The sequence below is a fragment of the Tursiops truncatus genome, chromosome 10 (genome assembly GCF_011762595.2).
Source record: "Tursiops truncatus isolate mTurTru1 chromosome 10, mTurTru1.mat.Y, whole genome shotgun sequence".
NCBI classification, from domain to species: Eukaryota; Metazoa; Chordata; class Mammalia; order Artiodactyla; family Delphinidae; genus Tursiops; species Tursiops truncatus.
Window position 1 is genome coordinate 11800964 of NC_047043.1, and position 27588 is coordinate 11828551.

At 45.5% G+C, this 27588-nt stretch overlaps 1 protein-coding gene across 10 annotated transcripts in view; it reads left to right on the forward strand.

Annotated features, from left to right (window-relative positions):
• Positions 1-27588, forward strand: part of JARID2 (jumonji and AT-rich interaction domain containing 2) — a 242835-nt gene that overhangs the window by 176927 nt on the left and 38320 nt on the right. For 6 of the 10 annotated variants that reach the window (XM_033863847.2, XM_033863846.2, XM_033863842.2 and 3 more), the window contains 2 exons: positions 3358-3527; positions 17621-17797. The exons of 1 other annotated variant lie outside the window; for it this stretch is intronic. In XM_033863847.2, coding sequence (XP_033719738.1) covers positions 17644-17797 — 154 coding nt within the window. In that variant the 5' untranslated portion in view covers positions 3358-3527; positions 17621-17643. Of the gene's footprint in view, positions 1-3357; positions 3528-17620; positions 17798-17838; positions 18181-27588 lie in introns of those variants that run through there. 3 more of the 10 variants (XM_073810351.1, XM_033863845.2, XM_073810353.1) reach the window with 3 other exon arrangements.

Genomic DNA, 27588 nt, shown 5'->3' on the forward strand with positions numbered 1-27588 from the left:
CCTCCTTCTTTCCCCAGCACCTCCAGGTGCAGATAACCTAGGTCTTCAGCACATCTGGACCTCCCCGCCCCCTTTCTGTACTGATTTTAATAACATACACTCATTTCCTCGTATCGGACACTCTAGAATGAATCACCTATCCCGCAAACATACCCCGAATGGCTAAGAGTGCTTCCTCCCTGGATTTGGCCTCTGAGTTGTGTCATTCAAGCTCTTTTGTTGCGTGGGGACAGCAAAGCAAAGCCACACCTTTGTAATCCCCCGGGACCCGCACACACAAAGCCAAACCGCAGACCTGCACTTTGCACAAAGTACGGATTCTTCTGGCCTCTTTAAAACAAGATATTGGTTTGTCTTGTTCTTTAGGTCCTGCTTTCATCTGCGTCTCACAAATACTTCATCACTTGGGAGCTTGGCTTAGTCCTCTGAGGGGTAATTTATTTTACTGCCGCTTTTTAATCTGTTATGCCCTTATTTTTCATAGCCTCCCTGAGAAAGTCATCAGGGAAAAAGCGCCTTTTATTTGAGCAACGGTCGGAGCATTTATCTTTGAGGTTATGAAATTGTAGAATGTTTTTCCGTGTCCTGCTCTGTTATCTGTGTTTGCGTGTTTGTTTTTCATTCAGGCTGTGCCGTCTTCTCATTATGTGTGGCATTTGTCATTGCCGACTTTTGAGAAAGCAGTAAACACGGAACATCCTGTTCACGTACAGGCAGTGATTCCATAAAGCCCCCTTAATGCCCAGGGTGTGAGTTGTGTCCATTTAAATGAAGATGTACAAATCAGAAAATTGCCAATTAAAACCCCTTTTCAGTAGGAAAACATTACAGGGGTTTTCTTTTAACAGGAAGGGCAAGTTGGAGGAGAGAGGGAGCTTGGAAGAGGAGGGTAGTTCTCTTGGGCTCAGTCCACCCTGAGGGTGGCAGGGCATGGCGCCGCTGTCTACTTTTCTGTATCCTGTCCTTTCTCTGAAGTGATCCTGCTCAAGGCATGGGCTGTTTGCTGCCTGGTGCCAGTGAGCTGAATAGAGAAATGGAGAGTGAGCAGTGAGCATGTTAAAGCAGTTGAACAGGGTGATTTTATGTCTGTGAGTCTAATAATAAATTTGAGCTTGTAGTTTATGTCTTTCATTTTCCCCCTACAATAATTATCTTATAAAAATATCCATTTGTAAAAGACAGAAAATCTAAAGGGGACCGTGAGGGGGAACCAAATGCAAAACGGATCCTCTTCTGCGAAGGTTTGAGAAGCACTGCGCCTTACATCTCTCAGTCGGACAGGGACACACACACACACACACACACACACACACACACACACACACACACACACACACACACACACACACACACACACACACACACACACACACACACACACACACACACACACACACACACACACACACACACACACACACACACACACACACACACCCCACCACCACCCCCCCCCCCCATCTGATCCTCCTTGAAGGTCAGTCCTCTGGGCTTGGAGGCTCTCCCAGCACACACTTCTGCTCTCTCATCTTCTGGACAGTCAGTTGGTTGCAAAAAAAAGAGGTCTTTGTTCCTCACAACACAGGAATGGGAGCATTGTTTTATTCCCTTACCATTTATGACGTTTGGAATTTCTGTTAAACCGTGTTATGTGGCTGTTTTCCTCTGGTTATTCCTGGGTTCTGAAGTGCTTTTGATTAATTTGTGACGTTTGTAAGATTTTAGGGACTGAGGGTTGTTGCCCAGTTAGTATGCAGCAGTCATGCTGTCTCCCTGTTGATCAAATGTCAGTTCATATTGGGAATATGACCTATTCAGGAGTGTTTCTGGTGGGTCGTAAAGGAGGCAAGAGTTGAGTCTGGGCAGGACACGGGAGGTTAAAACTTAAGGGAGCTAATTTTTACAAAGTGGAAAACCAGTGTGTGTGTGGGGGGGTTATTTTGTTAAATACTAGAATGTTAACTTAAAATGTTAGGGTATTTTGAGCACCCGCAGTTAAAGATACTATGCTTAACTGTTTTCCATGATCTCAGCGATAGTTAAGGGAAGACTTGTTCGTGCTGTAGAATTATAAATATATGTAATACTCAAAGCAGCCTTGAGCTGGGGTGGCTTTATCAGCCCCACCCACATAGGGATTGACTCCAGTTTGGGGTTCTGAGCAGATCCGTTTAAAGCCCTGTGCCGTAGGGCTGCTTTTTGATTCTTGTTTTTTCCCTGCTCTCAAATATTGTTTCTTGAGCATCTTTGTGAGCAGGGCCAGAGAGGTGGTTTAAAGCAGGACACGTACAGGTTCACATCCTCAAAGGTGTTTATTTTCCATTAGGCTGTTGATATCTTGAAAATTCAAGGAAGAGCTAATAGGAGGCAATTTATGGTAAAGGTCAAGCCAGTTATACAGGGGGTAAAAACACTTGGGTAGATAAAGGAAAACGGTTACTGGCTACAGCGTTAGGAAAAAAGTAAAGAAACCTTTCCAAGAGTCATTAGGATTCAAATTAATAGAGTGTCTGACATGTAAAATTGTGTGAATGAACAATGTCTGGTTAAGGAGATTGAAGTTGTGATTTGTAGACACCAAAGGATAAATTAGGGGTTTGGTATCTATGTAGGATGGTAATAGGGGAGAGGCCTGAGAAAGGTAGGTTAAGGCCAGTTTTTCAAATCCCTAACTAAGGACTTTGGACTTTTTGTGTGGGCAGAAGGTAACCCATAATTTGGGCATGAAGGAGGGGTTTTGAATAGACTAGAGAAGTGATCTTCCCCCCCTCCCCCCACCCCCTGCATTACAAGCTTTAATTCCAGGTGGATTTATTTGGCTGACTTGGAGTTAGAAGAGCTTAGAGATGGGGAGACTACTTCCTCTGGGGGTGTGAGACCAGGTCAGTGACAGGCTAAGGTGGACGGGGTGTCCTTACACAATATGAAGGCAGTTGTGCATGTGTTTGTGATAGTATCGTGTTAAAGCACAGAATGCTAAATAAATGTGGCAGATGATTTGTGAAGAAGCACAAAAGTCATTAATCCCGTGTCACCTAATACCGCATGCCGCTTTGGAGATACCCAGGCACACGCTGGTTTGTGCACAGGCACGCGCTTGTGTGCAAACGTACACACATGCTCATGGTGCATATTTTATATCAGTGTAGACAATGTAGCCCTTTAAAGCAAATTTATTGCCCTTTAAAGCAGGCTTGTGGTTTACAAGAGTGAGAGAGATATAGAGAACCTTAATTAGAAACAAAGAGTTTGCTTGAAATAAGGTCTCTCTTCCCTTTTGTGTCATGATTTTATTGCTGCAGGTAGATCTATATCCTCCGATCTCTGCTTGTTGTTAATTTTCTTTTGCTTTTACAGGCCCAGGCTGCAAGCACAAAGGAAGTTTGCTCAATCCCAGCCGAATAGTCCCAGCACAACTCCAGTAAAGATAGTGGAGCCATTGCTACCCCCTCCAGCTACTCAAATTTCTGACCTCTCTAAAAGGAAGCCTAAGACAGAAGATTTTCTTACTTTTCTCTGCCTTCGAGGTAAGACTGTGTTGCCATTTTGGAGGGAGCGGCCTGGTTGAAGGAAAAAGGGGCAAGGCCTGTCCCCAGGAGTTTTGATGTTGGCTTTGGTCTCTGCTCTACAACCTCTGTGAATTCCCAGCCTGGTTTGAGGGAGTGAGAGTGTAAAGTGAGGAATCCCACCCAGAGGGTGCTTGAGCCTTCCTGTTTCTCCTTCCCTTTTCCTCTGACTCCCGAATCACCTTTCTTGGCATCTCAACACACAGTGTCACAGTTTGTAGTCTTACATTTTTTTTTTTTTGGTAGTCTTACATTTTTATAATTGACTTCTCCCTGACATCCTTTTAGGACCTCTACCACCCCAGCATCACCGTCACACACATGCTTTGCAAACTTGGCTTTTTGTTTTGTAATTTTTTTTTTTTTTTTGGTGGGGTAGTTGTGGATGGGTGTTAGTTCCCGTTTCCTAGTGCTTCCTGAGGTCTGAGAATAAGCCACGCTAATGGAGGGTCCACTCCCTCCCCCCGCCATACTACTTTAGGAAAAATAACAGTAGTGCTTTGTAGGTGTAGATAACAGTGGAAATATTGGTCTGTCCATACGAACAGGACCAGTGAACGGAGTGCACGGAGAGGATTTTGTAATTACAAAATTACAATTTTGTAATGAAGGATGGGTTTGGATTTACATGGCCTTATTTTGGGAAAGTCTTTACTGTAGGAACTAAGTGAGGGAAGAACACAGAAAATGGTGAGGGAGATTGAGGGGCCTCTCCATTTCAGGTAGGAGCATCACAGAAGGGCGTCTTCGAGCTTCTCGTTGCCCTGTTGGGCCATAGCATTTCAGTCTGTTCTTTGATTGACGGTGCTCACGTTGGTCACTGAATCGCCGCAGGTCTGTCAGGCTTTTCCATGGAAAGCGGACCCTTGGCAGCCTTTGTGATTATACAGATTTCATTGTGAGGCTCTTTGTTTTTGTTTTTTTTGCGGTACGCGGGCCTCTCACTGCTGTGGCCTCTCCCGTTGCGGAGCACAGGCTCCGGACGCGCAGGCTCAGCGGCCATGGCTCACAGGCCCAGCCGCTCCGCGGCATGTGGGATCCTCCCAGACCGGGGCACAAACCCATGTCCCCTGCATTGGCAGGCGGACTCTCAACCACTGCACCACCAGGGAAGCCCACGAGGCTCTTTGAAACTCCATATTTCATTTCTCATCAAACTCGATTTACTCATTTTTTTGGGGATCTGGATGGGCTCATTTCCTGTTTTGTTCAGAGAGTTGTAATCTGTTTTGATGTTTGATTGTCCCAGATCCCATCAGTGTAGCCCCTTCAGGCTGGCTGCCTTGCCCTTTGACACGTCCCTGTCATGCTCCCATCCCAGCTCCCTGACGCAGTGGAATGTCCTGGACTCTTGTTGTGTACTCCCTCCCTCAGCCCCTAGATCAGCCATTTCTTCTAAGAGCCCTGTTCATTTTAAGGAACAGCTGCTCTTTAGGAGCTAGGGTCTGGGCTTGAGGTGTGCTCATAGCTATCAGAGGGAAATGCGTTGTGTGTGGGGGGGCATGTGCAAGGGCATGTATGTGCACATGTACACACATGCTCATTTAGTATGCACATCTATGTCTCTAGGTCTATTAAAATCCATGAACGAGCACCAGTACCTCCTAATTTTAGTTTAGCACCAAAGGGTTCCTTCTGGTTTTCTGTTTTTTTTTTCCTATATTAAACAGTGAGAAAGTTGACTCCTGTTATCCATAAATTGTTTATTTGATCCATCTTTTCCAGTGTGCCCCACCTCCCATCTCTTCTGCCACCCTCCCCACGGAGCCCTTCTGATCTCACTTGGCTGGGACCCTGTGAACGGCCTGACCTGTGTGTGAACACCTACTTCTTCATCCTCCTTTGGCTCTCGCACACCACAGGGGCTGCCGTGGTCATTACACACACACACACACACACACACAGACACACACCCCTTGTACCAGTTTGCTTTAGGACTAAATTGTTAGGGAAGGGAAAATGAAGGGTGAGGTTTTTGTTTGAGATTACAGGCTACTGATATGATAGTCCTGGGAGACTCAAGACATAAAGGAGGAGAATAACTGTATTTCAGTGCAGACCACTTCTCCCTCACGAAAGGGAGGTGGGGTGGGTAGCAGGGCCTCCTGCCAGCATCTCCCTTGGGTTTGACATAGCTCTTTGCCGAAGGAGTCTAGTGATCCTAGGTGTTGAGGGTGGAGATGGAAAGGAAGGTGTAAAAACCCACTAGCAAAGAATCAAGTGCAGGATTGGCTGTGAAGGGTGAAAGGAAGAGGAAAGATGAGAGTGACCAACCGGCTGGTAGACGGTGGGGTGGTGTCATGAGCAGTGGAGGGTGAGTGGGACCAGGTGATCAGAAGAAGGAATTTGAGCCAAAGGGATCTTTGAAGGGTCAACAAGTGTCATCAGAAGCAAGATGGTTCAGGTAAACAATTAAAGCTCTGTGTTGGTAAGACTCTTCATTGTGTCTTTTTAATCCCACTGGAGCCACATTTACCTTGGAGCCATGCCTTAACTCTTTTCTTTAGGAAGATTCATTGATCGTGTTCTATTAGGATGTCAGAAAACTGCTCTGCAGATTATGGAATTTAGTTACGAGCAGAATTTGTATGTTTGTGCCACGTGCCTGTATATGCATGATTTGTTCACATCGTATTTCCTCTGGTTTGGGGTGATTCAGGGAGGACCTGCTTGGAGAGGCATGCTTAGTACTCGAGTAAATGGCACGTAGGGAAAACATTCCCAAGTACCCAACTTTGACATTTCCAGGCTCGAGACACAAGAGAATCATGTCTTTTCATAGACACAGTTTACTTCTGTCACTTGTCAGATGGAACAAAAGTTTCAGTAAGTGAAACATAAGATGTTTAATTTTGGAAAAATGCTCTGAGGCTTGGAAAGTTCTTCCTGCATTCATGAGCCAGACAATACAAATAGGTTCCGTTGTTTATTTTAGCTGATGTGCAATAAGGTTTTGACACAGAGTATTGCACTCTCTTCCTCTTCCTCCTGTGCTTTTTAGATTTAAGGTATTTTATTTTAAAAGCCAGGGCTGTGTGAGGTCAGGTGTGTTTACCTGATCTGGCTTTTCTAAAAGCCTCAAATGATAGGTGATTCGCTAAGTACTTCATGATATTGGAAATGTGATGGATTTGGTGGCCTTAGATGGCATACTTTAATATGCAGTTGCTTGAGCTAATTAAAACTCATATTTTGGGCTTCCTTGGTGGCGCAGTGGTTGAGAGTCCGCCTGCCGATGCAGGGGACGTGGGTTCGTGCCCTGGTCCAGGAAGATCCCACATGCCGTGGAGCGGCTGGGCCCGTGAGCCATGGCCGCTGAGCCTGCATGTCTGGAGCCTGTGCTCTGCAACGGGAGAGGCCACAACAGTGAGAGGCCCGCGTACCGCAAAACAAAAACAAAAACAAAAACAACAACTCGTATTTTGAGGTGTACAAGAAGGGTTAAATAGACAAAGCCTGTTGTAGTGGTACTTTAATAATTCTCTTTCGGTTTCAAATGTTGAAACTTTTTTTAGTTATAAATGTATTTCATGTTCCCTAGGGAAGATCAGCAGAAAAGATGGAGAAACAGACCAAAAAAAAAAGAATCAAAATACCCCTCCCTCTCATCTCCCAGAGGCAACCACTGTTTATCGTCTCCTTGGTGAAAATGTTACTAAGCCTTCTCTGTGCATATACAATATAAGTCACACACCCCAACTGGAATTGCATTATATTTTTATTTTTGCAATCTGGTTTTCCTATTTCACACTCTCACATAAATACCCCTTCCATCTTGTGGATGTCTCATCATTTATCTAATTCTTGATTTACATGTAGATGTATTTCTAACTTTTAGGTATCAACTGCTGGTGACACTTCCTCACTTAAGTCTTGGCCTCATCTGGCATCTTAACAGACAAAGTTGATAGTTGGGAATTTGATTAACTTTTTCTTTTACACCTGCATTCTAATTCTGCCGCTGCTTTTTTCGTTCGGGTTCCACACCAAACAGAGTTTGTCTGAGCCCTAAACTTCATGCTCAGCCTCAAGAGCCCGGCCACTCCATCACCCTTACAGGAGTCTCTGGGTAAAGGAGACAGTCTTGATAGGCTTCAGTATTGGTGGGAAAGAAAGCCTGGCTGCAGAAATCGTGAAGGAATCAAAGACCTGGAAACGATGTTTATTTCCAAGGATTACAGATCATCCTTTTCTCCAGTCCTCCGTTATTACCCGTAATAGTCTCAGCGCTAATTTGGAATATGGAAGAGAATGAATCTTGAGACTGAGAAAAAGCCGGCAAGTAGAGTTCTTTAAGCCTTGGTGTTCGTTACCCATCGTGACACTCAGCAAGCCCAAGACCCAGCCTTCTCCCCACAGCTCCATTAAGTATCTTCAGCGAAAGCCTGGGGTGGGGAAAAATGATACCATTAATAATTCTGGGATTAGTGTGTACATGTCAACACAGCAGCCAGTTGTTCAGGGATAAGAAGCTTTAGAGATTTAAAAAATCTGTCGTAAGGCACGCATAGACCTTTCAGCTAAGTTTGGCAGGGCTCTCTCCTTTCCTATTTAATATCATGACCTAAAATCTCTAAAGGAACCGAAGAGTGAACAGTGCAGCCGGCCCGAAGTGTTTGCCTGCAGTGTATTTATCTTTAAATGGCTGCTTTGAAGGGGGTCCACATGGCTCCTGCCAGAGGCATAATTAGCATCTTTTGCCGAGAAGGGGGAGGGGTGTGTGCCCTGGGCGGCGTGCATCGATTCTAACCATCGCTGCATTTTCTGTCACCGGTCTCGTTATTCTTAATGAGTTCTGTCTTCTTCTCTTTGTCCTGACTGTGATTATTAGCAGGTTAAAAAAGCTTAACACAGCAGAGCAGTGGCAGGTTAAATGATTCTCTTATTTATATTTTTCTCTTTATGGGGCTCTGCAAACAAGGGGATTCCCAAGGGGCATCCCTGAAAATACACATCTACACATGGTTCCTTCTTCTGACCGTAGGTGTCACAGTCCAGTGTCACAGTTCGGAGGAAAGAGAGCTATTTTGGAGGAGGAGCTCTTAGGAAAGACCCACGCTGTCAGCCGTGGCGAAGCAGTCCTTTCTGTTTTGGGACTGCTTGCCTTTTGTTTCGCAGGTCTTAGAGAATCTTCAGCGATCAGCCGTCATTCAATTGCTAATTAATTCAGCAAGCCTTTATTGAACGTTTTTTATATGCCAGACACTAGAAAACAGATTAGCAACATGAAAGCAGTATCCCTGTGGTAGGTGCGATAGACCAACTAGGCAATGCCAGGGTAGAGGATGCGCGTGTGGGACAGGAAGGGACTCTGCCCAAGGCTCTCTGGGATGGAGCTGGCTTTGTAGAAGGAGAAAGTTCTGCAGGAGCCCCTCCCAAGACCTGGGATGGTGTTGGGCTTGTTGTTTGGAGGGCCCCTCGTTAAAGCAGGGCAGTTAGACGTGTCCGATTCTGTGGGCCCTGGGCTGGATGTTCACCGACGTTCTTCAGCTGAGAGAGGAGACATAACACGTCCAGACCCTTATTGAGTAAGATGATCTCGGCTAGAGGAAGGGCTCTCTAGCCGGAGGCTGAATGATCCTAGTGGATCTTGGGCAGATGACTTAAACCACTCTAAGTCCAAGTGTCTTCTTTTGTAAAATAGGTGTGTAGTCGGCACACAGTTGCTGTGGAGTTAAAGTCATGGGTGTGAAGCAGGCCAGATGGTGCCTGATGTGGTGCCTGATGTGGTGACCATCCAGTGGACTTAACTTAGGTTTCCCAGTGAATTTAGGCAGACGAAGAGGGTATTGGAGGAGCCTTCCGTTTGCAACTGAAGAGGAATGATATAAAAGACCAGCTGAGGAGAATGCAGGTACCAGGAGAGACAGACCACCCATGGAACTCTCGCTAAAGGCATTCATTGGCTTTATGGGTAAGGAGCACATGTTCTGATAAGAGTACTGGCGTTGGGTATTGAGGAAGCCTGGGGTGATTTCGAGGTCACAGAATGAAAGGGGATTAACCTGCTATAAAGCAATTAAGTAATCCTCCAATTGCCAGGAACACTATGGCACTAGTAATGGACTTCCTTGAGCAAAATGGGAGTACTTTACATGGACTCTGGGGAGGAAGGCCTTCTTCACGGTGATGCACAGCTTTTCTTTGATGGATCCTTTGAGAGGTGTCGCATCTTAATTTTTGAGAGAGGAAACAGACAAAGTGGTGTTCTTGCCACCCTGAGGATTTCAGTGGCCACCCTCACTTTTCTCCGGATCAGACTGGCCTTATGTTCCTCATATGCTTGGTTTTCCAAGAGCCTGTATACTTGGCTTAGTTGTGCTGAGCAAGCAATTTACTTGCCAGGAGAGTTTATCGGGCTAGTTATGAAGAAATACGAAACCATCGTGTCCTTAAGCGCCAAGGAGGGGAAGGATGGATCCCCTTTAATTGCTCTGTGACCTCGATCAGTCGTTAAGACTCCAAGACATTTTGCTCAGAGGGTTGGCCCCACTCCAGACTAGCTGGCCTCCGACCAGGCTTTGCCCTCCCTGCAGATAGAGCAGCTCCCTTCTCCCTGCCAGTGGCTGCTGGCGCGGAGTCAGTATCCTTCTCACAGTTGCCTGTGGCCTCCCCCTTAGTTTCTGGAGAGTCCCTTAGTATTTCTTGTCCTTTCTGAAATCCATTTAGAGAAGGTAGATGGAAGTAAGGAGAGTCCTGTTTTGTTTACAGAGCACCTTGCTGGCGGCTGACAGCACTAAAGTCATCAGGATCCGTGTCCCAAAGGCAAGGTGCCCCTTCTACCGTATTTACGTCTGATAGGATATGTGGACACTTTCGTGGTGGAGAGGGCACAGACTTAGGTGTTCTCTGGGTAGTCTCTGTGTGGCCTTGATGAAGTTAGTTTCTGACTTGTTTCCACTTCTGCTAGGTTGAGGGTGCTGTGTGGTGTGATCTGCACATTCAGTTGCTGGGAGGAGATCCAGAGACCTCATTGCATTTGACTGGATGTGTATGCGTTTGTGTACGTTTCAGGTCACAGGTGTAGACAGCCTCGTGGGAAAGACAGTAAGCAGATTATTCCAGCTTTTAATTAAATGATACTTTCTCCCATCGCTGTGGTCGGGTGGGTCGGCACGTGAGCCGACGTGTCAAGAGGGAAAGTGGTTCTCGTTGCCAAGTCCCTCATGCCAGGGCTCTTAGAACACATGCCCTGCCGTGGGGCATTTCCTAAACGTGCGGTCAGACTGGCACATCTGGGAGCACGTAACTGAAGAGGGGGACACTGAAGTGACCGTCATATCATCACTTCCTCCCTGTTCTTCTTGAAAAAAGGCTCTTATGGGCTGAAGGTTTCCAGCTCTCACAAGGCATTACTCTGCCCAAGTTCCAGAAATTCTAACTGTTGAGTTCATTTTGTGTTTCCATCCTATTTCTGGGCACCGCACTGCCCCCCTCCCCTTGTTGCCAGTTTGCTAACTTTCCCACTTAGTAAAGCAGAGAGGAAAGAAATTGCCTATGCTCTCACCTGTGGAAAGTGACAGCCTGCTTTTATAGTTTTGAGTTGTTTTTGTCAGTGAAGCCATGTGTCAGCCTAATGCACTGAAGTGTGGGTGTTGACAGTGCTTTTGCATATGCTACCTCGTAGGCCTTTGGGGTCATCACAGATGTTATGTCTGAAGACATTAATCTCATTGTACAGACAAGTAAACTGAGGCTCCTGACAATGGGCACGTGACTGCCAAGCTGAGGCTTCATCCTGGACTTCTGGATTCCACGTAGAGTCCTTTTCAATGATTGGCGTCCTGTTTTTGGATAACGTGTGTATTATAAGGAAGAGCAGTTCCAGGACGGGCTTCATCGCCCAGGCCCCTCCTTATCCCATAAGGAATTAGGGGCTCCCTTGGTGTTTGGCCTTTGGCTGGCGGGCTGTTTCCCAAGCCCTGCTAAATGTGCCCCTGGTGGTGCCAGAAATGACATTAGCTGCATGTTTAAAAATTTTATTGTAATATTAACTACATTTTTTTAGGGCATGTGATATTAATTTTCTACTGATATAATAGAATCCATTTAAATCATGAATATGAATCATTTTAAAGAAAATAGCAGGTGGATATGGCACATCATCTCAGGGCCTGTGGAAGTGGGTGAGGTTTGGGAAGTCTTGGTGTAAATTCTTCTTCCCTGGTAAATTGTAAAGCCCGACCTGGAAGAGACAGAGGTCATCATTCAGTGTGTTAACAGTCGTCGCAGTCTTTCAGGGCACTTGGTGTTTACGTGCGGGGTGCCTGAGTGTTCAGGGCGAGTTCGGATGTCTGGTCTGTGAGGGTTGCTGGTGCCTGGATCAGCGCCGGTACATACACAGCGGGATGAATGGACCAAGGCAGTTGTACCCACTTTCTCCCTTGACTCTCCAGTTTCGAAGGATGGAGCTCTCTCCTCTCCTTTCACTTGGGAAATCAGTAAATAACTATCCCTTTCTCCCCCTACCCAGGCCCTACCGGGTCACTTTGAAGTTCTGTATTTTAATTTAATATGATAGTAGGGGCTGATTGCTTTCATTCTGTTTGTGTATCCTGAAGATCAATTACAGACACGCCGAATGGGGGGAGGGGAACAGCCCAGAGGTTATTAGGTCAAGCTACAGAATTTGACTCCCCAGCTAATGCCAGCGGGCAAGGAATCCCTTTAGGGTCTTTGCAAAATAGAGCTGAGCTATGTTTAGCATGTTAAGATAAAGAACTGGTCGGGGGAGGGAGGATAATGAGAACGAGGGCTTGTATGTGTACATGATTCATGGAGAAGAATCCAATTTTATAGAAACCACAGCCCAAATTAGAGAAGGCAAGCTTTTGGAGTAAAATGATTTCTGTTGTGGTTGTAACATACCACAGTTTGATTTTTGTCCAGATGAAAACATTTGGTTTTCACTTCAGTAAATATTGTGGAGACATTGCCAGCTAATTCTGAAAAGTAATGAAATACGGCTTTGGCAAAGCGCAGATGCATTCTGCACTCCCGATTCCACCGACTGATCCAAGTTCAGATTTTTTTTTCACGTTTGCTAATGTGCTTGAATAATCAGGAGAGAAAAATCTGCCTGCGATTTTAATAGAAAACTGTATATACTAAATACACACGTATAACTACCCGCCCCCTCATACCCTATGCAATCCTTAACGCTCTTAAAACACTAAAAGCATTTACTTTTCATTGATTCCTCCTTTAAAACGACAGAGCTTGTAAAGGAGCGAGATGGTGTGATTTTGTGTGCTCAGCAGCCCGTCTGACTTGCACGATTGGGGCTTACACCTCTGATGGGGAGAGCCCACCTGAGGACACCAGGTGTCGGGGCTGCAGAGCCCTTCCTTTCTCAGACCCCTTGTTTTCACCTCCTTCGCCTGTGTTTTGCAGCAGAGCCCTGCTGTAGAAAGGGAAGGTTATTTTCGTCCCCGTAGATCCATGCCCGTTTTTCTGAATGCTGAACCCACAATGAGCTTTTCAAAAGTTTGCCTCATCTGACATTTGGAGGGAAGACGTTTCCCTAATAAATTTTCTAGAGAGGAAGCTTACCTCTTACGTGCGAGAATCTATAAGGTGCCAACTATTCTTAACGAAAAATTCTAAAAACACGTATAGTCTTCTGTTTTCAGATACGAAATGTTAATTTAACTTTCTGTTCACACGGCCTCAATTTGATTATCTGATATTCCTGTTCACCCATTTTATACTGAAGAATGTGGGATAATTTACACCAGTGATGAACAGCACAGACTTCTGGTTGATTTTAGGGCTTCAAAATATCCTTTCCTTCATCTTTTTCTTTTTTTGTGTGTGTCTAGCAGATTCCTCCTCCTCTAAACTTATTTGTGAATTAGATAATTGAGCTTGTAGCCAGGCTAAGAAGAAATAAATATGCCCTATGTGAAGGTCTTGACTAGTTTGGCTTCTCAGATGCTTTTGGTTTTCTTTTATGTGTTTGAGGTTCTTCTTTGGCTTTTCTCTAGGTATTACCAAACAACAGTCAGTGTTTCTCCGTCACCTTGATTATGAAATGTGAGGTGATCTTACTGGTTTTGTGTCAATAAGAAAGAAAGAAGCTGTTTTTGCTGCCTTTCCCCTCGTGCCGTGCTTTCTCCTGATCTGGAATGTTGGCTTGGCCTCTCCGTGGCTTTGCAGATGGACATGTCAGCGGGGTCTTAGAGGGATTTCCAGTAGCTACATGGTGACAGAGCTTTGGAATATGCAGCATTGTACTCTGTTGGATTTAGTCTTTTCTCCTTGCTTCAGTTTGACTACAAGGTTAATGAGAGGTACAGGTATGCAGGTCCCCAGTAAAATTCTGGAGGTCTGGTTTTTCTGGGGGAGAAGGCTGTAGTTGATGAGGCCACTACTGCGGGGCAGGTTATAGATTGGCAGTGGCTTCTTGAACAAAGCCTGGAGAATAGTAAGGCCATAACCAGGCTTGGGGAGAGTGCTGTCCATGATGAGTGGCACCTGCGGAGGGGAGAACTGGCACAAGCCTAATATTTGAACCAAGGGCATCTTGCCTCTGTTAGTAATTAACTGACCTCTCCGCCTGAGGATCCTTATTATTGAGCATGGGTCCTTTTCCTCCACTTCTCCCCTCTCCCTTCTTTGTACGAGCCTCTCCATTCCCCATCTGGCTTGAGAATCTTCATGGCCTTTTATTTTGTTGATGCTTGATCTTCAGGTCCAGACCAACATGTCAGTCATCTGATGAGAACCCAAGTCACCTTTCAGGGTGAAAGCATTCTGCTTTTATCCCCTGTGCCTCCATCCTTAGAGAAATTGTGTCCTTTCCGACTTCTGACTGCAGAGCCAGTCCCGTCAGAAAGATTTTGTATTATTATAAGTTTTGGTTTGAGAGTGAGTCCCTCAGGAAACACACACCTCTACCTCCCCTTTTACTAGTCTTCTGTTTTCTGTTTCACTTTTCTCTTAGCCTCTGTCTTTTAGAATATGTAACAGGTTCCATCACTTTGTTTATATTTGCTGAGAAGCTGTTTAAAGAAATGGATTCATGGGACTTCCCTGGTGGTCCAGTGGTAAGGAATCAGCCTTACAGTGCAGGGGACTCTGGTTCGATCCTTGGTCGGGGAACTAACATCCCACATGCCGCGGGGCAGCTAAGCCCGCGGGCCACAACTCCTGAGCTCACAAGCCTCAACTAGAGCCCGCAGTGCCACAAACTACAGAGGCCATGCGATCTGGAACCCATGCGCCACAGCTAGAGAGAAGCCCGCGCGCCGCAACAAAAATCCCACATGGCTCAACGAAGATCCTGTGTGCCGCAGCTAAGACCCAGCGCAGCCAAAAATAAATAAGTAATAAATAAATCTATATTAAAAAATGGATTCATAAGATTGGTTGTTTTCTGCTTTTGTTGAAGAAATTACCCCATATGCTGTCTTTAAGATGTTAATGAAACTTGGATTCTGAACTGAGCTCCTAACATCCCCTCCATTTTAGTTCTTTGGAACATAAATTTAATGTTGACCCCATTCTCAGAATCTTGAATGTAAGGAATGTGATGCTTTATACATTGGGTTTGAGTTTCAAAAACTCCTCAACAGATTCTGTAGGTGGCAGTTAATTATTTCTCATGTGTTTCATGTAGATTTTACCTGATTCTGTTTGAAACATAGATTTACTTTCCCCCTTTTGAAGTTACTCCCAAATGGCCTCTGTTGCAGTTTATTGCCTTTTCTCCTGAGGTGGGGGGGGGGGCGGGAAAGAGGAAGGTGAAGCGGGTAATGGCTTACTTCCTGGAATTATAGCCTTTAATCCTGCTTCCCTCCGACAGAGGGCAGAATGGGCTGTGGAAGTTACTGCAGGGTCTACAGGAAAACCTGCTCTTCACAGTACTAACCCATTTTCTGATTTCAGCCGCTGGTCAGTGCATCCATGATAGTGTGTAGGAAGGTTCTTCTTTAAAGGAAGTTAGATGTGGATATTTTGATCTCGAAGGAACTTGAAGAGATTTATTTATTTAACCTTCTCATTCTACTGAAGAGGGAAATGTAATGGCTGAGCCTGTAACTTCCGGGTGTTGAGTTCCCCAGCTCTGTCTGTCTGGCAGCATGTAGTGTGTTACCTTGTGTCATGTTACATGCTAGAATGAGTTGGAGTTTATGGTAAATTTCCTTTTCTTTCTTTTTTTCCTTCTCTCTCTCTCTTTTTTTTTTTTTTACTCAGAACCTCTTTTGAGTGCTGAAATAAGGTTTCTCCTGCTTTTTCTTAAGTACTTAAAAAGTTATATTTAGGAAAGGATCTAACGGTAGGGGTATATTTGGCTGTGGAGGTACTTATGTATATCTGTGTGGATGGTAAGTTCCAACTGAAAACTTCGAAGAAGGAAGCTAATAAGGGTGGTGTCTCCTCTTTCTCTATTCAGTCTTGTACCAATTGTAAAACCACTTAGTACACGGGTAAATATACTGTTCCAGTGGAAATACGGCCAGATATCTCCTCCTCCTTCTTTTTTTTTGAAAAACTTCATCTCTGACTTCTATTTGATTAGACGATTTTCCCCAAAGCCTGTGTCAGACCTTCCTTCTGTTGAGAGCCTGCTTCTAATTGGAAGTGATCAAAGGGGAGAAAACAAAGGAAATGGCTTTTGTCAGAGTGTATCCAATTCTGTTATCCACAGAATTTTTGTCACATACATCCCTTTGGAGTTTCATTTCCGTTCAGTGGTGTGTCCCACATAACTTGTAGGGTTTTGAGTATTGGTAGGTCATTGATGACAACAAGAGGAAGGGAGTGTCTTTGCCTTTGTGTTTCTGGGAGCTGGCCGGTTTGGGTTTCCCACTTCAGTGCCGTGATACCACTCAGTCATGTCCGTCTCCTTGTGAGAACATGCAGCCCCGCAGTTGGACAGGAATGGTTTAAACCATTGTGGTTGAAGTCTGAGATCCCTATTTGGGAAGGAGAGCAAATTTGGTTACTTGAATCTTGACCGGTGTTCCTGGAGTGTTAGCTCATTCACAGGAAACTGTCGAGAAGAAATTAGCTTCACATTTATTAGTTCTTCCGTTACTTGATAGTAGCTCTCCTCAAGATACCTAATGGGAAAGAAGATTTGATGTGGGGCCAGAAATTAACTAGGGGCTTAAAAAAATTTTGATCAGTTAATCAATCAATTTGAGGGATTTTTAACAGCCTTCGGTCCCAAACAGTTTACCAATTAATTGACAGATCTCCTTCTGAAAATTCATGATTTGATAAAGAACTGTATTGTGCTTCTTTGTAATATTGAGCTTATTTTCTGGTGTTTTTGTTCTGTCTTATGTTCAGAAACAAAACCATTTGGGGATAAGGAGGTTAAGGTGTGAAAGGAGTAAGGGATGTGTATGAAGAGGGTTTTTTATTTTTTTAAACCAGCCTTTCAGTTAGTGTTATGCAGGAATTTATTTTAATAATTTTACATGCTGTTAACCTGATCATCATATCACAGTAGCTTCCACATATATTGTGGTTTTTGGGAACCCATCCCTGTCATTCACCCCATATGAATAGGAGATAGTTTCCTTCTATAAGGAAATGTCATATTTTGTTTTCACTACTTGCTTCTGATTGTCTCTTCCTTCATTTTAAATTCGTTAGCTCAGATTTATACTTTTTAAGTCTAGAAAGTTAAAGACACAACCCAGAATAGTCTCTTGTCCTTGACGCCGTGGGTAGATTTTTAAAAATAAATTTTATTAATTTTTCTTGCTCAGTTCAGTCCTTGGTGGTTTTTCCCTTCCCTTCTTAGGAACTATTCAAATGAGATTTTTAAAATTTTCCTTTGTCATGTTTGGTGAATGGCATCATCCCCCAGCTGGGGGATTTTGCTTGAAATCTGTTAAAAGGACACAGATGGAGTTATATTTCCCGGGGCATGTTTGAAAAATAAATTAAAAATGGCAGTAGAGATAAATAGCTTTGTTTATCTGCTCAGTCATGAGGATTTCAGTTTGTAACGTAACGAATGGCTCCATGTGAAGTGCGCCTCTGGAAGGGGTGAGGATCCAGGCCTGTGTTTATGCACCTTCTTTTAAACCCACTAGGTTCTCCTGCGCTGCCCAACAGCATGGTATATTTCGGAAGCTCTCAGGACGAGGAGGACGTCGAGGAGGAAGATGATGAGACAGAAGACGTCAAAACAGCCACCAACAATGCTTCATCTTCATGCCAGTCGACCCCCAGGAAAGGAAAAGCCCACAAGCATGTTCACAATGGACATGGTAGGCCCGCTGTTGAATTTGGGTTAAAAAAGCTAAAATCCAAAGCTTTGGGTGAAACGTAGAATCGATCCTATGTTGAGAAGATGAAGGCTGCGGAGCTGGTGGCGAAGCTAGTTTTGGATGCTTCTTTAAGTACCAGGCACTTAGCAGTCATTGGTGTAACACAGTCCAATCAAGTGTGTCCTAGACAAATAAATTGTTAAGATGAGGATACATATTCTTACGTTTGCGGAGCTGATGATAAATTCCATAAGAGCGGCAGACGTAGGAACTGGAAGAGGAAGACGTCACATCTAAACAGAGATGGTCAAGATGATTTTGTGAAGACGCTATTGTGATCAACTTACTGTTGTGATTTTAGCAGGCAGAGATAGTGAAGAAAGGCAAGTGTTATCCAGTATGTGAAATCAAGTACATGCATATGTATTGTGAACTAGACTGATTTTTTTCCCCCCTCGACTGTTAACATTGTGGGGGAGGACACGTAGCCCACAAAACAGGAACAAAAGCGTTGAATGTGAGAGAGAAAAGTATAAATAAGTTGGCTGTGGAGAGTGCTCGCTCAGTGGTTTTTCAACAGGGAGGTGACTTAATTGGAGTTACATTCTGAAAAGATTAAGTTGGCATCAATTAAGAGGATTTCATAAAGGGAAATGATTTAAAGAAGAGGAAACACATTGACAGGCTGTAATTGGAGGCAATTACCTGGCCAAAGGTAACGAGGGACTAAAAGGTGATCATGGCAATGTAACTCGGAGGATATAAGTACAAAAATGTGTGGGTAGATAAAGAAATACTGCAGGGAGTAGGATTGAGAGAACTTGATGAGTAATTGGATTAGCATGGGGTGGGGGGAAGGAAGTAAGAAAAGACGAAAGAAAAGGAGAGTGGAGCAAAGAGCATAAGGTTGGGAGAGGTGACGGCCGTTTTCTGTGAGTTCTTAACCAGATTCTTTGCTCGAGATCATACTTCCATTGGGACTCACAGAGACCCTAGAAGGTCGAGCATCCCCGTCTACAAATGGCAGAAAACCAGTGCTGCCAGTAAGTGATTGAGGCAGAGGAAAGCTTCTCATTTTTCTTCCTCCACGGCTGTGCACTGAACTACTCCTTGTCTTTCTGGATCCAATGGGAAGTAGAGATGCAGGGCCAGCATTGCTTAGATGTGTCAGGAATCTGTCTCGCCTGCACCACTGTTGGGCATTTTTGCCTTGTCAGCTGAGTGATTATTCATCTGTCCTGCTTCCTGCTTGCTTAGGGCTGTGTTTAGGGGGCACAGAGACATGACAACATGTGAGTTCAGGACCTGACGTTTGTCGGGGAGATGAGGTTAATAATCTCAGGCGTAACTCAGTATTTCTCAGCCTCCGCCTCTTCATCTGTAAGGTAGGGATTAAGTGAAGTGTTTGTGTAGCCTCTGTTAGCTGTGTGTGTAGACATGTTCATAGTTAAGGGGTGGCTTCTCTAATTTCCTTTTAGTGGGTGGTCTTTCAGAAATACCCTTCGTGAGAGGGTGGATCGAGGGCTGTTTTCCATGAATGACAGTAAAAATATGAGCGTTTTCAGGATGGGTTCATCTACGTTTTCTCTTTTGATTCCATCTACTTACTCTACAGCAGAGTCATGGGGAGGTGGTCAGGGCAGGAGGTGTTTCTTGCTTTACAGTTGAAGAAATGGAAGGTCTGATGTCTTGCACCCGTCACCCAAAGTGGCAGATTGCAGTCAAGGTTTTTGAAATGCCCCCCGCGCTAGACACTACTCTATTGTAAGGGCGAGCATGTGAGCAGGTGTGCTTTGCGATGGGTCCAGCCTGTGCTGTGATGGTGGAGCTACCACTCTCATCTGGTCGACAGCAGCAAAGAGCCAGTGCCACAGGCCATGGCCTGGGAGACACAGCTCTGCGTGGGTCTCCAGTTGTGCTGTTGCCACATGGCTTTCATGTCTTTGGAGGTTTCATGGCTTTAAGAACCCAAAGGATGGCAGTGCTTGCTTCTCTGCGAGGCCGGTGGAAGGACTGGGCTGAAGCCAGCTCGGAAATGCACAAGCCGTCGGGAAAGCTTCCCCAGTTTTGAGTGACCCAGAGGACGATGAGAGCTTTGTTGAAAAAGAGAAGTCAGCTTCGGAGGAGGCCAGGTTCTGCCTCAGATTCGGTATTTCAGAAAAACACTGAGTTCTCAACACCTAGTTAGCCGAGCTTACTTACCTGCCCTGTTCTGCATCCTCTGTGACGTGAAGAAGGCCGATGACAAGGAAGCAAACTGCCACCAGCAGGTTATTAAAGCAAGACTTAGTGACACTGGGGAGTAAGGCCCCCCGGCAGGAGGGCGTAAGGAGATTCCTGAAGGTACTGTCCTCAGCAGCAGAGATTAGAGGGCCATCACCCAAAAGTGGTAAAACGAAAATGTAATAATCTTTGAAAACTGAACATTTAGCTGTGAAATAGTGTTCCTTTCCCAGCCATTTCTAGATAATTGAAATTACACCGTAACACCAAATTGCATAACACACACGTTTGTTCCCCCGCCCCACCCCCATTCTGTTCCCATAAAGGTCTTTATCAGCATCAGCTAGTCATCAGGAGCTTTGTTTCCTGCCCCTTTTAAGGCTTAATTAGCTGTGCCTTGCTGGGTAGGCATTTAATTTCTCTGGTTGTTAATTTCCTCTTCTATGAAACAAGCAGGATAGTGTAGATGGTCATTCATTTGTTCCTTCATTTATATCCCGGAATGAAGAAATAGTTACTGCGTGTGTCTCGGGTACAGGAATCGTTACCATTGAGATCTGTTATGGTGGATGGTGGGCATTGCTGCGTGTTAAAGGGAAGGGCTTTTCCAGGATGACCTGATTAGCTGGGTGAAGATCCCTAACTAAAATTCTATTCCTGGAATCCATTTTTTTCCTCCCTGAGACATTAGTACCATTTTCAGATTAAAAACATTTATATCCCACCCTGATTTCATCTCCTTCTCATTCCCATCTATACTATATCTTCTTGTCCCTATTATGACCCACAGGAAACTTGGTACCCTGTTGTCTCCCGCAGAGTATGAGTTGCAGAATGGCAGCAGTGATCCCCAGGACTCTAGTGGTTTTCACAAGAATCCTCCAAGCAGTCAGGCTGGGATCCCTGAGAACTCTGTTTCCGTGATTAACAAACACAGATCAAACAGTGGCAGAATTCCCGTGGCAGCTTGCACTTGTCTTTCCTGCTTTGTTTTTACTGAGACCCTTTTCTTTGTAAATACAGAGCAGAATTTCTTGAAATTCCTTGTAATGGGATTTCATCTCGGGTACCTATCAGTTATAAAAGCGGATAATTGTTTAAACGTGACATCTGTCAACAGAATGAAACAGATATTCCTAAAGAGGGTTCACTTGTAATAGAACGTTCTCTGCGGGAGTACAGAAGGTGTTTACCTGGTCTGTTGGCATGGCATTGGGCCAGTGGCTTTATCGGTAAAGAAAGCAGATAGATGGTCGCTGATTATGTATATGAGGAAACTGCTTGGACTCACCCAGGACCAGCCCTGACTGACTTCGTTTCTTCTGTCTGGGGTTCAGAGGGGGCCTCCTTCAGGTTCAGAAAACTGAACTTCTCTAGTTCAGGTTCAGAGAGCACCTGCAGAGCCCCAAGCTTGATCAGATTTGCAAGGCGCTGACGACTGCTTGCTTCCCAGTGAGCAGAGGCCGGTGTCAGAGGGCTCCTGAGCCATGAGGCCGACCACTTGGCCTTGCCGCTCCCCAGGATGGATGAGAGGGCCCTGTGGTGTGACACCTGTGCCACGGGGAGGCCGGGGATGCTCTTGTCCTCCTTCACGTGGCCCTCCCACGCCTCGGCCCCCTCTCCCTGATTTTACAGGGCACTTGGTGAACATGAGCTAAGAATCATTCTGGAGAGTAAAGTAAGTTCTCTGACTGCATGGGAAGAAAAGGCGGGGTACAGTTCGTGAATGAGATGAGGGCGTTCCTTTTCCCGGCCCTTGCCTTAGTTTTTGATTGACGGATTGATTGATACTTGCCTCAGTTTTAACTCCCTCATTTTCCAAAAAGTAAAATCTACAGACAGATCATCTCCGTTTCCTTCTGATTTTGGACTCAGGGGAACAGTGTACCGAGTGTGAAAATAGATTTTCTAACAGGGAAAACCTGGATGAGGCCACAATCACCACGTGGTCAAGCAGGTCCTCAGAATTGCGGAATTTTTCCACGTGAGAGAGTGGAGAAGCAAGCTGCCTTTGGGCTCTTCTCCCTGACACAGGATTTCTCTGGTCCAGCGGTGCTTGCCCCCGCTTCGTATGCTGGAGATGCCGAGGAGTGTCGGGAAATGCAGCAGCATCTGCACCTCCCCCGGGCGCAGCACCCTCACTGAAATGTGGGGAAATAAATGCACAGAAAACAAAATGGGGAAAACTAACTCTTTATTACGGGGTAGCTTTGGCCCCAAACCCTGATTTGGCGGCAGGTCCAGAGTTTTATTTAGGCTGTGTTGGTTTGAAGAAACGAGAACCCAAGCTGCCGATGGTGTCCTCCTTTATCTTGTTTCTCCCCTAAACTTGAACCCCAGTGAAGTAGCAGGTTCCCTACAGAGCAGGAGTGGAGCTAGTGGGAGCTGATGCCAGGAGAGAATGCTCGCTCCCCCTGCCCTCCCCGTAGGTGTCTAATGGGGCCTGGCTGGGGCAGTGCTCAACTTCCCAGGGATAGGAGCCCTGACCCCAGTAGTCCCCTGGCAGAGCCTGGTGACCCCAGGCACATGTTTAGTTGCGCAAACATTGCAGAGGACTCAGATGTTCTCATTTATAACCCACTGCGCATCCTAAGGGAAATGGATGTGTTTATTAAAATGCATAATCTGAAATGACAAGGATGGCATCACACGTGCTTTTGACCTTGCCTCAACACTCAAGGGTTACGGTAACAGTGCCTCCAGCGGCTTCCATTTCGATGGCTCTTCAGAGTTTCCAGAATGTGCTTCAGTATACAGAACCTCAAATGATCCTAACAGTAGAGCCCTTAGCTAATCTCTGTATTTGGCCATCAAACAACACAATCAAAACGTGGCTCTTGTATTTGTGTTACAAGTTGATATTTGAAGTGGCTCGGTTTTTGAGAAGTTCTCATCGTTGGTAATTGTTTTTCAGCAGGGTAAGTGAGGTAGGGTAGAGGAATTAATGCTTTTGTCTGGAATGATGCTGGCTTTGGTTTTTCCTAGGTGGTGAGGCATTCCTTAGCCTTTGCACAGGAGAACTCAGTGAGGGTGGGTTGTTCCCATCAGCCCCACGTTGTATATTCTCCACATGCTTGTTTTGCACTTAATGAAAAGTGGAAGGAATAGCAGAGACCACTGTTTCTTTGTGTGCTCCTCTGTTTCTGAAGAAGGACATTTCTCACAAGTCTTTTTTTTTTTTTCCCCACAAGTGTTTTTTAAACAACATGTTATCGGACTCCCAGCTGGAATAATTTCATTGCTTTTGGATTGACATGGTGGTGGTGGGGGAGTTGTGTAAGGGCCGAAAAGCGGTTGCTTGGGTGACTTCACCCCATTTCTGTCCTGTGATTGCCTTTGAGGTGCATTCAACAGCCCTTCTGTCTGGGCGGTGGAGGGGTGGGTTGTGTGGGCAGAGCCAGGGTCCCCCCATGTGCCACGGGGAGATGCTCTCCAGCTGAGGAATGCTTTTTTCTTTTACCTTCCACCCCTCTTCCATTTGGGGCCACTTGACCTAGTGGTTGAGATCAGGACACTGATGCTTGTCTGACCGTATGTGGTTGCAACTTCGGGCAGTTTTAGTTTTCTTATCTTTAAAGAGGTAGTAGGAGTGCTTTTTCATAGGTTTTTATTTTATTTTTAATTAATCAATTAATTAGTGGCCGCGTTGGGTCTTCGTTGCTGTGCGCGGGCGTTCTCTAGTTGTGGCGAGCGGGGGCTACTCTTCATTGCAGTGGCTTCTCGTTACGGAGCACGGGCTCTAGGCACGCAGGCTTCAGTTGTTGTAGCACACGGGCTCTAGATCTCAGGCTCAGTAGTTGTGGCGAACGGGCTTAGTCGCTCCATGGCATGTGGGATCTTCCCGGACCAGGGCTCAAAGCCCTGCCCCCAGCATTGGCAGGCGGATTCTTAACCACTGCACCACCAGCGAAGTCCTTTCATAGGTTTTTGTGACTGGCAAGTGAGTCAATATAGGTTTTATTCCGATGTGGTAGAGAACACTGTATTGGCTGTTAACTCCACGTGTGAGTGAGAAGATCTTGAAGTCTAGAACAACCTTGCAGTTGATAAGAGAATCCTGGAAAGTTAGTACGTTTCAAATACCTGGCACGCAGTGAGGGCTGCCCGAGGGGGCTGCTGTTAGCACTGTGACGTTACTGACCGCATCTGAGGGAGTTGCTCCGAGTGTGGTAGATGGTCGCCGGTGACACCCGTCCACCAGTATGACCAGCCCGTCCCTGTTTCTTTTCATCTTGCTGAAGCGTTTGCTCTCTCGGTCCACGCGGGACCTTGGGGATATACACACACATCTAGGACTGCTCTGGCCCCTGGTAGTTTGGTGTGCGGACGGACACCTGGCTTTTCCATTAGGGTTCAGGAGTGGGTAGGGATGGCGTTTCATTTGGGGGTGATGAAAACATTTTAAACTTGTATTTTTGTGGTGATGGTTGCACAACTCTGTGAATATGCCAGAATCCACTGGATGGTCCGCCTTGAATGAGTGGATCACGTGCTATGTGAATAATAGCTTACTGAAGAGAACACAAGTCTGTTAGTAATGAGTGAGTGACAGAGGCACTCAGCACAGCGCCTGGTGCTTGACTGGGTTCTCAGAAAGGGGGTGCTGGCTACTGTCCTGTTGCTGGCCTCAGGCCCCATGACTCTTCTAAAGAACTGTGATACTCTGCAGTTCTGAAGAAATTAACGATTTTCAGAATCTTCAAACAATTTTGTTGTCCATACTTGCCTGGGGTACGTTTATATCATACATATTATAAATTGAATCTCTGAGCTGTTGACCCAGCTGCTCAGTGTTTAGTATTTCCAGGTAAATTCATCTGGCTTGTCTTAAGGGGACATTTTAGTCACTTGGGAAGTTGTGCTGTTCCCAGAGACTATACAGTGTGAGTATAGGATTTCCAAAAGTCATTCCTTTCCTGGCTGGGGGGGTTGGTGTGGTACCATAGCAGATCTACAGAATTTATTTGGAGAACCTTGAAAACAGTCCTTATTACAATACAGATATTTCTGTATTTGGTTTTCTGTACTAATATTTTTATTCTGCAAATAACTAATTCTTCTATAACTTGTAGAGTGGCTGTGTACATGGAGTGCCTTCCAGTTTAGCTCTTGTGCACACATCCAAGGTGTCTCTCTCCCCCGGTTTGTTGTGAATAGTCAGAGCTTCCTTGTTCAGATCCGAAGGTGGGCTAGAGTCTTGCCATTCACTTCGGAAGTGGTTGGCCTTTTAGAATTCATGTCCTTGAACGCAGGGCTCTGTGAAACCCTGAGCTACAAAATCAGTTCATTCATTTGCTCTTCCAGAGTTGATGCTTGTCTCCCTCTGAGTATAACCCATAGTTCTCTGCTCTGTCTTATTTCTGGAGGGTGAGAAAGTATGAGATTCCTCTTGGACCACTGCCCACCCTCCCAACAGGCCCTCAGCCCAGGCAGTCAGTCCTCTGTCCCTGCCATGGCATGTTGGAGAATGCAAGAGCCATGGAGCCACCTGAATTGCGGACAGGCAGGGGGTCAGGCACCATCTGGCCATCCGTCTTGTCCTTTCCTTGGCTCCTTTGGGGGCCAAGGGGGCCAAGAAACCATTTTTCAATGACAGAAGCCATTCATTTGGATTGATGGTCTTTCTGATGCCCTGACCTTTGTATTCTCATAAAGGCCATGTGCCATTTTCACACTTTGGTGTCTGCAGTTATTAGGATCCTATGTAAGAAACGTGTTTAATTGGCAAATCTGTCTAACTCTGTCAGGTACGTTACATCAGTATCCATCATGTATTCACATTTCTAGATCTTGGAACCCTGGTAATAACCAAGTTTTTTGACAGGAAAAACATTGTATGACCTACAGAGTCAGGTTCTTACAAAGAGAAGAAAATCCAATTTGCTTTAAAACTTCTTTCCAAGAGATTTGTTTCCTGTTACACACGTAGCCGAAGTGATGAGATCTCGCTGAGTGGAAATCCCAGGGGCTTCCGCAAACTCCGTGTAAACCAGTAGAACTTGCTTGTGATGCTGGCGCTGGGTGCTTGGAGGCCTCTGTAGGTTTCAGCCCTTGCTGGGCTCCCAGCGTGAGTGAGATCCTCATGGGGCTTATGCTGACCTACGAGTCCTGGCTTTCTCTACCTTGACACGTGATTGCTGGAGCTAAGTCAGTGGAGCCGTTTTTACCCAGGGCAAACTGGGTTACAGCACTCAACACAGGCGGCATTAAAACCCTTTTGAACTGTTGGCACAGGTTGGCAGACACATTCCATTGTTTTCAGACAATAGTGACTCAAAGTTGAACTGGCTCCAGGGAGCAAGTGCGGCTTTTGTACAGTAACAAGGATTCCGTGCCAGCCGATTGATGGAGTCTGTCTTCCCCGAGTCAGGACGCCTTGTAATGACACGAAGCTTACATTTAAATATCTGGCTGCAGATCAGAAACGTGGCTGCTTCTCTTTGCCTTTCTGTAGCACAGTCTTCTCTATTTACAGCGATTCTTTTTTTGTCCCTTCGATTTGTTTTGGGGGTGGGACGGGTCTTATTTTAGGTAATTTGGGGGTTAGTCCCACGTTCAGCTTCCTGCTTCTTCTTTCCTCCTGTGCATCGTGTGTCTGCTGGCAGACCTTCCGGCCCAGCTTTCGGTAATGGCTCTTGTATTTCTCCTTCAAGGTGAAGGTTAGATGTGTTGGGTCATCTCAGGATATCATAGGACTTTTGCCAGATGCCAAGAAAGGAGTCCTCTTTCCTGCTCACCTAATAAAAGACTTGCTGTCATTCAGATGAGGTGCCTTTGGCAGCACAAATAATTAGCACAATTGGGGCGCCCGGCTCTGGCAGGGGAAGGGGGCAGGCAGAAGTGCTGCTGCTGACCTGTGCGCTCTGTTGAGAGGGAGTGACTGTTTGCACATGTGGGTCTTTGCTGTTACAGCAGGCGCTTTTAAGAAGATCCAACTTGCTTGTATTTGCACAGCTCCTTTCTCTGAAGAACGGATAGCATTTTACATACTTTATTTTGAATACTTTAGCGATTCCTGGAGGGCAGATAAGGGCAGGCAGCTGGTTTGTTTTGTAGTTGTGGGAATTCAGGCATAGATGTGTTTGGACCTGGTGGCTAGAAATCGCAACCAAACTATCCCTGTCCCTCCAAGAGGTTGTGTATGGAGTGAGGGTTTTAAAGACCTTATGATCAGCGTTTTATCGACTGCCTTGTGGATCCCCCAGGAATCTCGTCCGGATCTGTGTGGACAGAGTCAGGTGGGGGAACACCGTTTAGTACAGACTCTGGAGCTGTAGACGTGAGTTCCTCCTTGGAAAGCATCGCTTTCCACCTTACAGATGATGGCGGGATTTTGTTGGTGAAGATGTTTCTAAAGTGCCTTCTTGCCCGTTTCTTTTTCATCCCTTTCTGGGAGCAAACCTTACCTTCTGAAGTGACCCTAAGTCAGAATACCAGCCTTTGGATTTAAAGGTTTTGCTTGCTGTGGTGTGGAAACCCTTGTCTACAGACCATTTAACTTTCAGAGTATGTATATACAAATCAATATATTTGTCTCTGTTCATTAATGCAGAGGTGTTTGTATCTGA